Source organism: Oncorhynchus clarkii, chromosome 17, assembly GCF_045791955.1.
Source record: "Oncorhynchus clarkii lewisi isolate Uvic-CL-2024 chromosome 17, UVic_Ocla_1.0, whole genome shotgun sequence".
NCBI classification, from domain to species: domain Eukaryota; kingdom Metazoa; phylum Chordata; class Actinopteri; order Salmoniformes; family Salmonidae; genus Oncorhynchus; species Oncorhynchus clarkii.
The window spans coordinates 61,013,654-61,030,124 of record NC_092163.1 but is presented as its reverse complement, the minus strand read 5'-3'; the positions used below and the strand labels follow the sequence as shown (position 1 = coordinate 61,030,124).

At 42.5% G+C, this 16,471-nt stretch overlaps 1 protein-coding gene across 7 annotated transcripts in view; it reads left to right on the top strand.

The window, feature by feature from the left end:
• Positions 1-10,375: 10,375 nt before the first annotated feature.
• Positions 10,376-16,471, top strand: part of LOC139371215 (membrane-associated guanylate kinase, WW and PDZ domain-containing protein 1-like) — a 173,765-nt gene continuing 167,669 nt past the window's right edge. For all 7 annotated transcript variants that reach the window (XM_071111409.1, XM_071111408.1, XM_071111407.1 and 4 more), the window contains exon 1: positions 10,376-11,124. In XM_071111409.1, the coding sequence (XP_070967510.1) occupies positions 10,827-11,124 (298 nt within the window). In that variant the 5' untranslated portion in view covers positions 10,376-10,826. The remainder of the gene's footprint in view (positions 11,125-16,471) is intronic.

The window sequence follows — 16,471 nt, the reverse complement described above, 5'->3', positions numbered from 1 at the left end:
CCTGTATGCATGAAACCTGTATGCATGAAACCTGTATGCATGAAACCTGTATGCATGAAACATGTATGCATGAAACCTGTATGCATGAAACCTGTATGCATGAAACCTGTATGCATGAAACATGTATGAATGTATGAAACCTGATATTACTGAGAAAGAGACATGTTCTCTTCATGATAGATCCAGTGAGGGCCAACATCATACAGTCTTCTTCTTCTCTCGCATGCTATGGAGAGGTGAGGCCTGTGACAGGAACGGCAAATTTAGTACCTTTCCACCCCTAATTCAATTACTTTTTATTTTTACTTCTTTCTTTTTCTCTCTCCCTCTCTTCCCAGGTCCAGCCAGTCAATTTAAAAGTCCATTCAGGTATGTACAGAAGGGTGTGGACTGAGAGAGAGATAGAGGAACAATGCACCTCCACTACTGTTTACACCTAGATAAAGACCTACTGTATGCTGTTGATAACTCACTAAAACTGTGCTGCAATGATAGTTGTCCCCACTGGGCACTTTGAAGATGAGCTGATGGTGATTTAATTTACTGAGTATGATGTCTTAATGATGGATGGGGCTGTTACCGTCTACAGTGAATATCTAAATCCACTTGCTATTGATTGTGGATTCTTGCCAATACAGACATCTCAAGCACTCAAAAAAGTGAATTGTCACAATTGAAGCATAAAGTGTTTTGGATTGACCTGACGATTAGTCACCATGGTGACCGGTGGTCCTTTGTCTACGAAGCCACTCAGCATTAACAACAGTGTATGGAAACCAGTGCAAATGGTCAAACAAACAGTTAGGCTTCCACTGGCATCACTGAATCATAAATGCAAGTGGTGCCTTGGATATGATGAGATATAAGACCATTGATTTGATACGTGTCTCAGGATGGGGTCCTGACATTTATATGATTAGACCCCTCCAGAACAGAAACAACATGTAAACATGTATGCATTCAGAAAGTGTTTTGACCCTTTGACTTTTTCCACATTTTGTTGTGACAGCCTTATTCTAAAATGGATTAAATCGTGTTTTTTCCTCATGAAACAAAAACAGAGTTTCTCCCATTCTTCTCTGCAGATCCTCTCAAGCGCTGTAAGGTTGGATAGGGAGTGTTGCTGCACAACTATTTTCATTGTCTCTGTAGAGATGTTAGATCGGGATCAAGTCCGGGCTCTGGCTAGGCCACTCAAGGACATTCAGAGACTTTTCCTGAAGCCACTCCTGCATTGTGCTCGCTGTGTGCTTAGGGTCAATGTCCTGTTGGAAGGTGAACCTTCGCTCCAGTCTGATGTCCTGAGCGCTCCGGAGCAGGTTTTCATCAAGGAACTCTCAGTACTTTGCTCCGTTCATCATTCCCTCCATCCTGACTAGTCTCCCAGTCCCTGCCGCAGCAAAACATCCCCACAGCATGATGCTGCCACCACCATGCTTCACCATAGGGATGGTGCCAGGTTTCCTCCAGATGTGACACTTGGAATACAGGCCAAAGAGTTCAATCTTGGTTTCATCAGACCAGAGAATCTTGTTTCTCATGGTCCGAGTCCTTTTAGATGCCTTTTGGCAAACTGCATGCGGGCTGTCATGTGCCTTTTACTGACGAGTGGCTTCCGTCTGGCCGCTCTACCATAAAGGCCTGATTGGTGGAGTTCTGCAGAGATGGTTGTCCTTCTGGAAGGTTCTCCCATCTCCACAGAGGATCTCTGGAGCTCTGTCAGAGTGACCATCAAGTTCTTGCTCTCTCCCTGACCAAGGCCCTTCTCCACCGATTGTTCAATTTGGCCAGCTCTAGGAAGAGTCTTGGGTGTTCTAAACTAAAGTCTTGGGTGTTCTTGGGGACCTTCAATGCTGAAGAATTTGTTAGTACCCTTCCCAAGATCTGTGCCTCGACACAATCCTGTCTTGAAGCTCTATGGGCAACAATGGGCAACTCCTTCGACCTCATGGCTTGGGACCTTATATAGACAAGCATGTGCCTTTCCAAATCATGTCCATTCAATTGAATTCACCACAGGTGGACTCCAATCAACTTGTATACACATCTTAAGCATGATCGATGGAAACAGGATGCACCTGAGCTCAATTTTGAGTCTAATAGCAAATGGTCTGAATACTTATGTATAGTGGTTGAAAGTACTTTAAAGTATTACATAAGTCGTTTTTTGGGGTATCTGTACGTTACTTTTTTGACTGCATCCCTTAAGAAAATATTGTACTTTTTACTCCATACATTTTCCTTGACACCCAAATGTACTCATTACATTTCAAATGCTTAGCAGGACAGGAAAATAGTCAAATTCACACACTTATCAACCGGAAATCCCTGGTCATCCCTACTGACTCACTAAACACACATGCTTCGTTTGTAAATTATGTCTTAAAGTTGGAGTATGCCTGTGGCTTTCCGTATATAAAACTAAGAAAATGGTGCCATCTGGTTTGCTTAATATAAGGAATTTGAAATTATTTATACTTTAACTTTTGATACTTAACTATATTTTAAACCAAATGCTTTTATACTTTTACTCAAGTAGAATTTTACTGGGTGACTTTTACTTGAGTCATTTTCTATTAAGGTATCTTTACTTTTACTCAAGTACAGTACGATAGTTGGGTGCTTTTATCACCACCATAAATAAGGCATTTCTGTTTTTTATTTTTAGAATAAGGCTGTTACATAACAAAATGTGGAAAAGGTCAAGGGGTCCGAATGCTTCTCGAATGCACTGTATATGTGCAGCTTATGTAGATCTTTGATGCCATATATCATTGTGTCCATGTATGAACATAAACTGCTACATTTTTCATTGTCAGGAAAAACAACTTATTATCTTAGACCAAATGGCAGACATACAGTGCCTTGCGAAAGTATTCGGCCCCCTTGAACTTTGCGACCTTTTGCCACATTTCAGGCTTCAAACATAAAGATATAAAACTGTTATTTTTTGTGAAGAATCAACAACAAGTGGGACACAATCATGAAGTGGAACGACATTTATTGGATATTTCAAACTTTTTTAACAAATCAAAAACTGAAAAATTGGGCGTGCAAAATTATTCAGCCCCCTTAAGTTAATACTTTGTAGCGCCACCTTTTGCTGTGATTACAGCTGTAAGTCGCTTGGGGTATGTCTCTATCAGTTTTGCACATCGAGAGACTGAAATTTTTTCCCATTCCTCCTAGCAAAACAGCTCGAGCTCAGTGAGGTTGGATGGAGAGCATTTGTGAACAGCAGTTTTCAGTTCTTTCCACAGATTCTCGATTGGATTCAGGTCTGGACTTTGACTTGGCCATTCTAACACCTGGATATGTTTATTTTTGAACCATTCCATTGTAGATTTTGCTTTATGTTTTGGATCATTGTCTTGTTGGAAGACAAATCTCCGTCCCAGTCTCAGGTCTTTTGCAGACTCCATCAGGTTTTCTTCCAGAATGGTCCTGTATTTGGCTCCATCCATCTTCCCATCAATTTTAACCATCTTCCCTGTCCCTGCTGAAGAAAAGCAGGCCCAAACCATGATGCTGCCACCACCATGTTTGACAGTGGGGATGGTGTGTTCAGCTGTGTTGCTTTTACGCCAAACATAACGTTTTGCATTGTTGCCAAAAAGTTCAATTTTGGTTTCATCTGACCAGAGCACCTTCTTCCACATGTTTGGTGTGTCTCCCAGGTGGCTTGTGGCAAACTTTAAACAACACTTTTTATGGATATCTTTAAGAAATGGCTTTCTTCTTGCCACTCTTCCATAAAGGCCAGATTTGTGCAATATACGACTGATTGTTGTCCTATGGACAGAGTCTCCCACCTCAGCTGTAGATCTCTGCAGTTCATCCAGAGTGATCATGGGCCTCTTGGCTGCATCTCTGATCAGTCTTCCCCTTGTATGAGTTGAAAGTTTAGAGGGACGGCCAGGTCTTGGTAGATTTACAGTGGTCTGATACTCCTTCCATTTCAATATTATCGCTTGCACATTGCTCCTTGGGATGTTTAAAGCTTGGGAAATCTTTTTGTATCCAAATCCGGCTTTAAACTTCTTCACAACAGTATCTCGGACCTGCCTGGTGCGTTCCTTGTTCTTCATGATGCTCTCTGCGCTTTTAACGGACCTCTGAGACTATCACAGTGCAGGTGCATTTATACGGAGACTTGATTACACACAGGTGGATTGTATTTATCATCATTAGTCATTTAGGTCAACATTGGATCATTCAGAGATCCTCACTGAACTTCTGGAGAGAGTTTGCTGCACTGAAAGTAAAGGGGCTGAATAATTTTGCACGCCCAATTTTTCAGTTTTTGATTTGTTAAAAACGTTTGAAATATCCAATAAATGTCGTTCCACTTCATGATTGTGTCCCACTTGTTGTTGATTCTTCACAAAAAAATACAGTTTTATATCTTTATGTTTGAAGCCTGAAATGTGGCAAAAGGTCGCAAAGTTCAAGGGGGCCGAATACTTTCGCAAGGCACTGTATTGCTGAGAAAGAGAGTGTGAGTGTCAAGGACGTCGTAAGAAGCGGACCAAGGTGATTCCTCTTTATTAGAATGTCGCCAACAAAACAATACAAAACGTCCGTGAAGCTTAACAGGGCTATGATGCCTCTAACAAAGTTAACTTCCCACAATGACAGAAGGGAAAAAGGCTGCCTAAGTATGATTCCCAATCAGACAACTGTAGACAGCTGTCCCGATTGAGAACCATACCCAGCCAAAACATAGAAATACAAAAACATATAAAACAGAACATAGAATGCCCACCCAAATCACACCCTGACCAAACCAAATAGAGACATAAAAAGGCTCTCTAAGGTCAGGGAATGACAGTGAGAGAGCGAGAGAGAGAGAGAGAGAGAGAGAAGGAGTGAAAGAGCAATAGAGAAAGAGAGAGAAAGATAAGAGTCTGAGACATATAGAGGAGACATAAAAACTAGTGGCCATGGGAGAATGGCCTGGCTGTACCCGTCTGTCTGATTTGGCTGACACAGTGTGACAGGAAGCTGGCACTGGCTCTGCTCGACCCCCAATGAAGGTCAAAGTACATCTGACTAGCACTGGCACACCATGTCACTCTTTTAAAGGGTTCCCTCTCTCCTCCTGTCCTCTCCCTAATGACCCTGGAACTGACAAGCACTAGAGAAGTGATAACAATATCACTTACAGCATATAATGATGACTCTCACCTATCCAGCTTCACCAGATCAGGGGTCCAAGGAGAGGCAGCGAGGACAATGTGTAATGGGACACTTGTGTAATGGGACACTTACACAAATGCTACAATGTATAATGGGATACTTATTATTATTCTGCTTACCTCTATGTGATCACCACTCTGAATGTATTAGTAGGCTGTACTATCTTACTAGAGGTAAATTAAGCGATGCTGCATCTGACAACATCTGGTTGACACTATGGTTAACACTATTTACATACATCCAGAGTGGAAATGTATGGTTTAACTCTATAGCCCTGGGCTTGATAAACTGTTCCTGTGTCTGATTAACTGATCTAAGAAGAAGCTACACAGTTTAGGCTTAAAAGCACTCACTCCGTTTCCCGTCCCATCCAGGCCAATGGCTTCCCTCCCGTGGGATAGAGAGTACTTTGAATGTTATTTTTAGGTTTGTAAAAGCTCATCTGCTTTTCCCTAGGTGAGAGGCACAGCCCATCTGATTCCATCAAACAACATTTCCTGTTCCTACGCCTCAGCCCAGCTGTCTAATGCCTCTCTCTCTCTCTCTCTCTCTCTCTCTCTCTCTCTCTCTCTCTCTCTCTCTCATGATGATGATGATGGTGTGCTGATGATAAAACTGATGACGTTGACAGTTATCACAATTATGTTTAATATAGCCTATTGTAAAATTGTATAGTTGTAGGTCCTATAATGGTGAACACTATTTTAAACATGTTTTGTGTTCGACTCAAATGAAAGAATACACATACCAGGGCTCCATATTAGTAGGGCACAGAGGGGTGTGAATGTCTGTCCATTGGTTTGAGGGGAAGTTCCAGTGAGAGATGGAAGAATGTCACACAGGAAAAACCTGAATTACTGGACTCCAAAGAGAAGAACACATTTATTTCACCTGGCCAAGTGATCTGCATTCCATTCCAAACCAGTAAAAGGCTGCGTTCACACAGGCAGCCCAATTCTGATCTTTATTTCACTAATTGGTATTTTGACCAATCAGATCAGCTCTGAAAAAGAGCTGCCGTGAAAAGATCTGATGTGATTGGTCAACCAATTAATGTAAGGCACTAACTCAGCCATGCTTGTTGGGGCCAAAGCCTATGGGGCTAAAGCCCTTTTGGGGGGGGGGGGGGGGGTTGGATAAATGCTGAAAATAAGGTCTGTTGGTAACACCTGCTTAGAAGATCTAGTACATTTTGTTCGATGAGATAATCTTCATCAGCTAATGTTAATGTTTGTGAATTTTGAACCATTTATGTAATCAAAACAAGCACACAAAAGCTTCATAATTCATAAAGGTCATGTTAACTGACTGATATTATCTCATACAACAAAATGTATAAGATATTCTAAGCCTCTGTTAACCTCAGACCTTATTTTCAGCGTTCATCCCATAAAACATCCTCCATTCAGGTTGCAAGGGCATTGATTTCCCCCTTAACTAGCCTTAATGGTTAGCCGCCCCCTCCTCCAGCCCAACAACAAAAAAATGGAAAAATATGGGTACTGTCTTAATAAAACACAATTTTCCTGACATTGACATGACAGTTTGCCAGGGTAAACACCAGACCACTGCAACCTGATCGGTAGCATTAGCCACTCTAGCATGGTGGTGGGAAAATGTGTTTTATTAAGTACGCCTATTCTTCATTTTATTGGGGGGGCGGCTCGTCATTAAGGCTAGTTAAGGAGAATATCGACGCCCTTGCAGCCTGAATGGAGGATGTTTTATGCATGAGCCGGACACGAGTGTATAGCTGGCTGCAAAGATTCCAGTTGGACGCAAACAACGTAAAAGGAATAATAGCTCCATCTGGGCTAGTTAGTAGGATGGGGTGGGTATTGTAGTAGGCTAGAGTGCATTCGGAAAGTATTCAGAACCCTTGACCTTTTGCAAATTTTGTTACATTACAGCCTTATTCTAAAATGTATTAAATTGTCATCCCCCTCATCAATCTACACATAATACACCTACATTTACTGCTAGGGGTTCTGCTAGTGGAACGTTTCGACAACATCCGGCGAAATTGCAGAGCACGAAATTTAAAATAAATTATTAGAAATATTTAACTTTCATACAATCACAAGTGCAATACACCAAAATACAGCTTAACTTCTTGTTAATCCAGCCACCGTGTCAGATTTCAAAGAGGCTTTACGGCGAAAGCAAATGCGATTATCTGAGGACAGCACCCCATCAAACAAACACATGACAATCATATTTCAACCCGCCAGGCGTGACACAAAACTCAGAAATAACGATATAATTAATGCCTTACCTTTTCTGTTGGCACTCTAATATGTCCCATAAACATCACAAATGGTCATTTTGTTCGATTAATTCCATCGTTATATCCCCAAAATGTCAATTTATTTGGCGTGTTTGATTCAGAAAAACACTGGTTCCAACTTGCCCAACATGACTACACATTATCTAATAAGAAACCTGAAATCTTGGTCCAAACATTTCAAACAACTTTTCTAATCCAAATTTAGTCATTTTAAAACGTAAATAATCTATAAAATTTAAGATGGAATAAACGGTATTCAATAGCGGATAAAATGAAAGTGGAGCGAGCACTAGGTCGCGTGCCCCAAACTCAACAGTACACTAGACTCGAAACTCAGTCTGAACAGCTATAATTCTTCATTACTCAAAAGAAAAACATCAACCAATTTCTAAAGACTGTTGACATCTAGTGGAAGCCCTAGGAACTGCCACCAGATGCCTCAGAAATCTAGATTCCCATAGAAAAGCAATTGAAAACACAGTCACCTCAACAACAAAAAAATCCTTGATGGTTTGTCCTTGGGGTTTCGCCTGCCAAATAAGTTATACTCAGACATCATTTTAACCGTTTTAGAAATGTAAGAGTGTTTTCTATCCAAATCTACCTAGTATATGCATATCCTAGCTTCTGGGCCTGAGAATAGGCAGTTTACTTTGAGCACACTTTTCATCCGGACGTGAAAATACCGCCCCCTATCCCAAACAGGTTAATGACAAAGCAAAATCAGGTTTTAAGCAAATTGTTTTTTTTTATGCAAAAATGAAACATGACATTTACATAACAATTCAGACCCTTTACTCCGTACTTTGTTGAAGCAACTTTGGCAGCAATTACAGACTTGAGTTTTCTTGGGTATGACACTACAAACTTGGCACACCTGTATATGGAGAGTTTCTCCCATTCTTCTCTGCAGATCCTCTCAAGCTCTGTCAGGCTGGATGAGGAGGGTCGCTACACAGCTATTTTCAAGTCTCTGCAGACATGTTCGATCGGGTTCAAGTCCGGGCTCTGGCTAGGCCACTCAAGGACATTCAGAGATGTTTCCTGAAGCCACTCCTACATTGCCTTGGCTGTGTGCTTAGGGTCATTGTCCTGTTGGAAGGTGAACCTTCGCCCCAGTCTGAGGTCTTGAGTACTCTGGAGCAGGTTTTCATCAAGGATCTTTCTGTACTTTGCTCCGTTCATCTTTCCCTCGACCCTGCCATGTTTCCTCCAGACGTGACGCTTGGCATTCAGGCCAAAGAGTTCAATCTTGGTTTCATCAGACAATATAATCTGTTGCTCATGCTCAGAGTCCTTTAGGTGCCTTTTGGCAAACTCCAAGTGGGCTGTCTTGTGCCTTTTACTGACGAGTTGCTTCCGTCTGGCCACTCTACCATAAAGGCCTGATTGGTGGAGTGCTGCAGAGATGGTTGTCCTTCTGGAAGGTTCTCCCATCTCCACAGAGGAACTCTGGAGCTCTGTCAGTGACCATCGGGTTCTTGGTAAGCTCCCTGACCAAGGCCCTTCAGCCCGATTGCTCAGTTTGGCTGGGCGGCCAGCTCTAGGAAGTCTTGATGGTTCCAAACTATTTCCATTTAAGAATGATGGAGGCCACTGTGTTCTTGGGGACCTTCAATGCTGCAGAAATGTTTTGGTACCCTTCCCCAGATCTGTGCCTCAACTCAATCCTGTGTCAGAGCTCTATGGACCATTCCTTCAACCTCATGGCTTGGTTTTTGCTCTGACATGCACTGCCTTTCCGAATCATGTCCAATGAATGTAATTTACCACAGGTGGACTCCAATCAAGTTGTAGAAACATCTCAAGGATGACCAATGGAAACAGGATCCACCTAAGCTAATGTCGAGTCTCATAGAAAGGTGTCTGAATACTTATGTAAATTAGGTATTTCTGTTTTACACTTTATATACATTTGATAACATTTCTAAAAACCTGTTTTTTCTTTGTCATTATGGGGTATTGTGTATAGATTGATGCAGAAAGAATGTAACATAAAAGCTGTAAAGTCAAATATATGGAAAAAAGTGAAGGGGTCTGAATACTTTTCGAGCATACACTGAGCAAAAATAGAAACCGACATGTAAAGTATTGGTCCCATGTTTTATGAGCTGAAATTAAAAATCCCCGAAATTTTCCAAATGCACAAAAAGCTTATTTCTCTTAAATTTTGTAGACAAAGTTGTCTACATTCCTGTTAGTGAGCATTTCTCCTTTGCCAAGACAATCCATCCACCTGACAGGAAGCTGATTAAACAGCGTGATCATTACACAGGATCATTAACTTGTGCTGGGGACAATAAAAGGCCACTCTAAAATGTGCAGTTTTGTCACACAACACAATGCCACAGATGTCTCAAGTTTTGAGGGAGCACGCAATTGGTATGCTGACTGCAAGAATGTTCCAAAGAATTGAATGTTAATTGCTCTACCATAAGCCGCCTCCAACGTCGTTTTAAATAATTTGTCAGTACATCCAACCGGCCTCACAACCACAGACCACGTGTAACCACGCCAGCTCAGGACCTCCACATTCGACTTCTTCATATGAGTGGGTGGGGGAGGCTTGCTGAGGAGTATTTCTGTCTGCAATGTCACGCATCAAAAATACATTTAAAAATGCATAAATTATACATTACTTGGCCAAATTGTTATATTTAAAATACTGTATATCCTAAAATGCATCCACAATGTGTGTTTTAAATGCATCCACAATGTGTTTTATGTTTTAAATTTGTTTTTTTCGTTTGAGGAGCATTAGGACCTTGTAATAGGTGAAGCCATTAGGCTTTCCCTCTGGACTCCGGAGGGAAACAGGACGCATGCGCTCATTTTACTATCAGCACATCCCGATCGCTACTGCACGCAGTGGGACGAAATGTAACAACACACACGACAACGTTGTACCTGTTTAAAGGAGCCGTTGTGGTGCCACCAACCAAATCACCTATTATTCAAAGTAAAACCTTCATCGCTTTGATCTTGAACGGGAAATATTTAAAGTGGTTTCATAAAAAAGGAACTGAGAAAGGATTTGACAAGTGGAGACTATACGTTTGTGGCAGCGTTTACTCGGCAAAGATGTTAACAAGATAAGAAAAACAATACCTGTAAATTAAGACCAGCTGCTCAAGACGTCAATAGAAGTGGTCCATCAGACGAGAATGGCTTGATTTTGTTTGTGTGAACAATGAGCAGTTTTTGACAGCAGCACTCATGCTTCAGGGAAAGAAAAAGAAAGTTTGCTGCGTCTGATTTTGATATTACATTCTGAGACTCGTTTTGTTGTCTATATTGTTATTAGTCGTCAAGACCACCTGTTTGGTTTGGCATATTCACCATGGCCAAAGTGATCCAAAAGAAGAATCACTGGACCACCAAAGTTAACGAGTGCGCGGTTCTCAAAGACGCTCCGGGTGACTTGAATGTGCCATTGCTGGGCGGTGCAGAGAACGGAGAGTTCGCCTTCATCGGACAAGTTAACGAGGATATCGTTATTTACAAAAATGGAAAATTAACGGAGGGGGAGTTGATATTGGAAGTAGAGAACCTATCGATCTCTGGATTGCCTCTGTATGATGTACAGACAGTGATAAATAATTGCAAGGGTCCCGTCAGATTGAAAACAGTCAGACAAGGTAAGAGATGACACAGAAGCAGCAGCGTCTATAGCGCTTCATTCATCCATATGACGTGTTGTATTAAAGTGGATGAGGCACACACAGGTTATTCAATAATTATGTCCTGATTAATTTACAACTTTTCAGAATCCCATTTAAAGTTTTAGTTCTGTCAGATGTACATCCTCATAAAATGTATGACCCTGTTGTCCCCACCCACGAATCCAATGTATCATTGCTGCAGTTGTAAATGTGTATATATTGTTGTTATTTTTCACTGTACCCTGCCTGTGATTACATCTGCATCCCTGTGCATGTGACTAATAAACTCCATCATGTATCTATCATGTATGCATGTTGAAATGCCCCTTCCTCCTTATAGCAACACCCACAAGCCTTGGATTTCAGCATTTTACTTTTATATGATTGGAGAGTACAGATGTTGTGGGCCAAATAATATTTGGTCTGTAGACCACCCATTAGTCCTAAGGCACTTACTGATAGTTGACTACATCCCAACCTCTCTGCCTGTACCTCAGCAGTAGGATGACAACAGCATTAATTTGCATCATATGTCTTTTTAAAGAGCTTAACTTGATTGCTGACATGCAACACATTTTGGGACTATATCAACAACAATCTAATGAAATTGCTAGCAAAATATTTTTGGGGTGGAATTTTGCAATATCAGCAGACAAAGAGCAGCTCTGGCCAGTGGGAACCATTCATGGTCAACTTGACTCGGCCTGGCCATATAGGTTGACACTAAGCCAGTGTGACCGGAACCCAATGTGTCTTGCAGGCTTATAGAGATGCTCAGAGCCACAGAGATGGAGTGTTACTCTGGGATCTGACTGATTTCAAAAGTTTGTCCAAAGAGAGAAAAAAATCACAGGAAGAGAAATATTTTTTTTTTAGCAAAACCATACTCTTTTTACACTTCTATTTGCTCTATACATCCTGAGCACATATGCCTACTTTGTTGGCACTGATTAAGAGCCTCTTGATGGGAAACCTGTACATTAGCATGGCAGTTCCATACCTCAAAATCCCAATTCAACACATGGTTCTAGTTATGGTGAGTCTCCTCTGTCTATTCGGAAGACTGACAATCCTACCCATGTCCATAAATTACTTGAGACAATTATCAAGAATCTGGCCAATCAGCTCCCACTCCAGTCCCAGTGCTCCACCTGGCCCATTTCCAGATCCTGTCTGGAGGTGGGGAGGAACGGAGGGGATGCCATGGCGATACACTCACATGACCATGTTCTGTTTCAGGTTTTAATAATTTACGTTGTCTGGGAATGTTTCTCCCTAATCAGGCTTAATTGGGAAAATATTTTTGGCAAAGGGCCATCTAACCCATATTCAGTTGGTTCAAGGCGTCTGTCATTTTCACACAGTTTACGGAATGGAAAAGCAAAAGACTGCTGATTAGGCTATTGTTCATCAGGTCGTGAAGGTTTCTGCATCATCCCTCGAGTTCAGGGGACAGGTTGGGCATAGCATGTTTGAGTGCTGATTGAGGCATTTTAATAACAACCAACAGTTTCTGTGTGCTATTGTTATGGGAGGGATTACAGTACACACGCATGACACTGAGCTGCCACTGTGTACTACATACCATTATGTGGCCATGCTGCTGTATTGACACAGTCAACTTGATTATGTAATTGGTCAAAGTTTCGAAATTCATTCCCACACTCTATACCGTGTATATTTTACAGGACTCCCGCTGTATATCACAAAGAGAGACATGTCTTTGATTGACATTTCCTATGTAATAATTTGTCTGAGGCTGTGAGGTATCCAGTCTGATCACTAAACTGTATTTGAGGGAAATAGGTTGCAGATTAGATTATTATCATTATGTCCAAGGTTATGATACAAATAACAGTTGTATGTGTGGGTGGCTCTACTCTGGTCTACATATGACAGTTGTCAACATTTCCTCTACACCCCCCCCCCAAACCCCCCCCCCCCCACACTTCCCATGAACACATACACACACACACACACACAAGCTACCATGGGAGTGGATTAGTGTGCCAAGACTCCCAGAGTGAATGCATGCATGTGTTATTGAGCATGTCCTTGTGTGTGTTTGCTGTATGATCAGTGTGTGTGTGGCGCTCCATGGGGCTTGGGCTGGGCAGACCAGGCAAACCTGACCATGCAGCATGAAAAATGGGGTCAGGGGTCAGGGAGGAGGTATCTAGTGTCTGGATCATGTCAGAACACAGCACAGTGCAGGGTAACTCCATGTGATGCTGTTTAATCACTACACCGGGCTGGCTGACCCAGTCTCAGACACCCAGACTTAGCTTGCAGTCAGTCAGTCAGTCAGTCAGTGGGCTATACAGCCTGTGATCAGTCAGAAGGAAAGGCAAAGCTACACTCAGTTAATTTACATTTACATTCAAGCTTTTTAAGCTTCATCAACATGATGTGTGGCTCGCCTGATGAACGATGCAGGCTCAGCAGATTTGAACTCGGTTGTAAATCCAGAAGGCAGGAGTTTCCCTTTTTTTAACAATGTGATGTGATGTGAGTATAGCTAGCTGTTCCTGTAGTTTCAATTTATAGTAGTGAATTAACTGTAGGTGGTAGGTGGAGAATGTCTCTCTTTGTCTTTGCATGTGGAAGCGTTTAGTAGTGGTGTGAATGGTCCGTGAAATGTCGAGGGATGGTTTTTCTACTCTTACCGATACTGATTATCAGTCTGGTACTTTAACGGTATTCTTATCGATTCTTTTTGTTATTTTTTTACGAAAGAAAATGAAACAAATTAAGAACAGAATTAACATTGTTTTATTTTCTGAAATGTCAAATAAATATACAATTATTTACAGCAAAAAAAATAGCAATGTTTTGAACAAATCACTATTATAGACTATAATGTTGTGGTGATGATAATGTAAAACAAATGAAATAAACAATATTTTCCTGCTAAAGCAAATACAGTGGGTATAGAGCAACACGGGTGGGGCATGCAGGTAGACTGCAGAAGATAATACAGTGGTATAGAGCAACACGGGTGGGGCATGCAGGTAGGCTGCAGAAGATAATACAGTGGTATAGAGCAACACGGGTGTGGCATGCAGGTAGGCTGCAGAATACAATACAGTGGTATAGAGCAACACGGGTGGGGCATGCAGGTAGGCTGCAGAAGATAATACAGTGGTATAGAGCAACACGGGTGGGGCATGCAGGTAGACTGCAGAAGATAATACAGTGGTATAGAGCAACACGGGTGGGGCATGCAGGTAGGCTGCAGAAGATAATACAGTGGTATAGAGCAACACAGGTGGGGCATGCAGGTAGACTGCAGAAGACAATACAGTGGTATAGAGCAACACGGGTGGGGCATGCAGGTAGACTGCAGAAGACAATACAGTGGTATAGAGCAACACAGGTGGGGCATGCAGGTAGACTGCAGAAGATAATACAGTGGTATAGAGCAACACGGGTGGGGCATGCAGGTAGACTGTAAAAGAAAAGACAGTGGTATAGAGCAACACGGGTGGGGCATGCAGGTAGACTGCAGAAGACAATACAGTGGTATAGAGCAACACAGGTGGGGCATGCAGGTAGACTGCAGAAGACAATACATTGGTATAGAGCAACACAGGTGGGGCATGCAGGTAGACTGCAGAAGACAATACAGTGGTATAGAGCAACACAGGTGGGGCATGCAGGTAGACTGCAGAAGATAATACAGTGGTATAGAGCAACACAGGTGGGGCATGCAGGTAGACTGCAGAAGACAATACAGTGGTATAGAGCAACACGGGTGGGGCATGCAGGTAGGCTGCAGAAGACAATACAGTGGTATAGAGCAACACAGGTGGGGCATGCAGGTAGACTGCAGAAGACAATACAGTGGTATAGAGCATCACAGGTGGGGCATGCAGGTAGGCTGTAAAAGAAAAGACAGTGGTATAGAGCAACACAGGTGGGGCATGCAGGTAGGCTGCAGAAGGACTAACAGTTCTTAGCAGTTCTTCTGGAGAAAGAGCAACATTTTTATTTTACCTTTATTTTAACTAGGCAAGTCAGTGAAGAACAAATTCTTATTTTCAATGACGGCCTAGGAACAGTGGGTTAACTGCCTTGTTCAGGGACAGAACAACAGTTTTACCTTGTTAGCTCAGGGATTCGATCTTGCAACCTTTCGGTTACAAGTCCAACGCCCTAAACACTAGGTTACCTGCCACTCCGGCATATTTGCCTTCTCTGGCAGAAGTCGGGACTTCTCCTGGCTTATTGTGTTCCCTGCAGTCGAAAATACCCTCTCGCTAGGGGTGGAGGAGGCTTGAGCACAGAGGTAGCTTGTTGCAGTGTTTGTGAGGAGTGGTAGAGTAGTTCTCTTCTCCCACCACCACATCACAAGATCTTCAACCATGGAGATGGGGATGGGATGCACGCCTTTGTAGAGCTCGACCTCTAGGTAAACACACTCGCTGATGGTGAGGGACGAGGTGTCCTGTTGGATTGTCAACCTCAACTCTCTGTCCTCTGAGAACAGCTCCTCCAAGGCACTCCTCGTTTTGTTCAATGGAGGGACTGTCTCCTCCTTTTCCTCTCCTTCACCTTCAGACTCCTCCTCCTGTGTCTGGTGCTCTGTGTCTGTCTGCTCCGACAACCCTGGTGTTGCTCCTCTCACATTGGCCTCAACAGTTGCCTTCCTCAGTCTGGCCCAGGTAGCGTCACTCAGCCTCCCTTTAAATCTGGGGTCCATTGCTGTGGCCTCATGCAGGAAGGCTTGAATGTCCTCATCCTGATAGCGCTCAGAGAGGTTCTCCCACACCTTCTCTTTGATGGTTGCCACAAATGTTGTATCTTCATGCTTCATAGTGAAGTGCTCTTCCAGTTTGTGGAGGATGGGTATGATCTGTCCACAGGGGGCATTCTTTTCACATGACACATACAGTGTGGATGTATTGAGGATTCTCATGAGCTGGACAAACTCCTCAGCCTTATGGAAGTCCTCATCCTTCAGACGGTCCAGGTTGCTTTTTGCAGTCGTTGGTCCAATGCTGCTGCTTGGATGGCTGGATACTGCTCCATCAATCTCTCCATCATTAGATAGAGTTCCATCTGGTCTTGACATCAAGGATGAGTGAGTGTTGCGGAAGGTCTGAAACAAACAAAAAAAACATACATTTAATTACCGCACACTTGAATATTGAATTAAATTGTTAAATATGGGAATTTCAAAATAATACTTTAATAGATTGAATTGGCTTCTTACCAAGGAGCTGCTGCTTTTCCTTCAAGACTGTTTTGGACATCGAGGATCTTTTGAACCACACGACCACTGCTCTGATTCTGGCTCTCAGCTGTGCTCCAGACTCTTTCT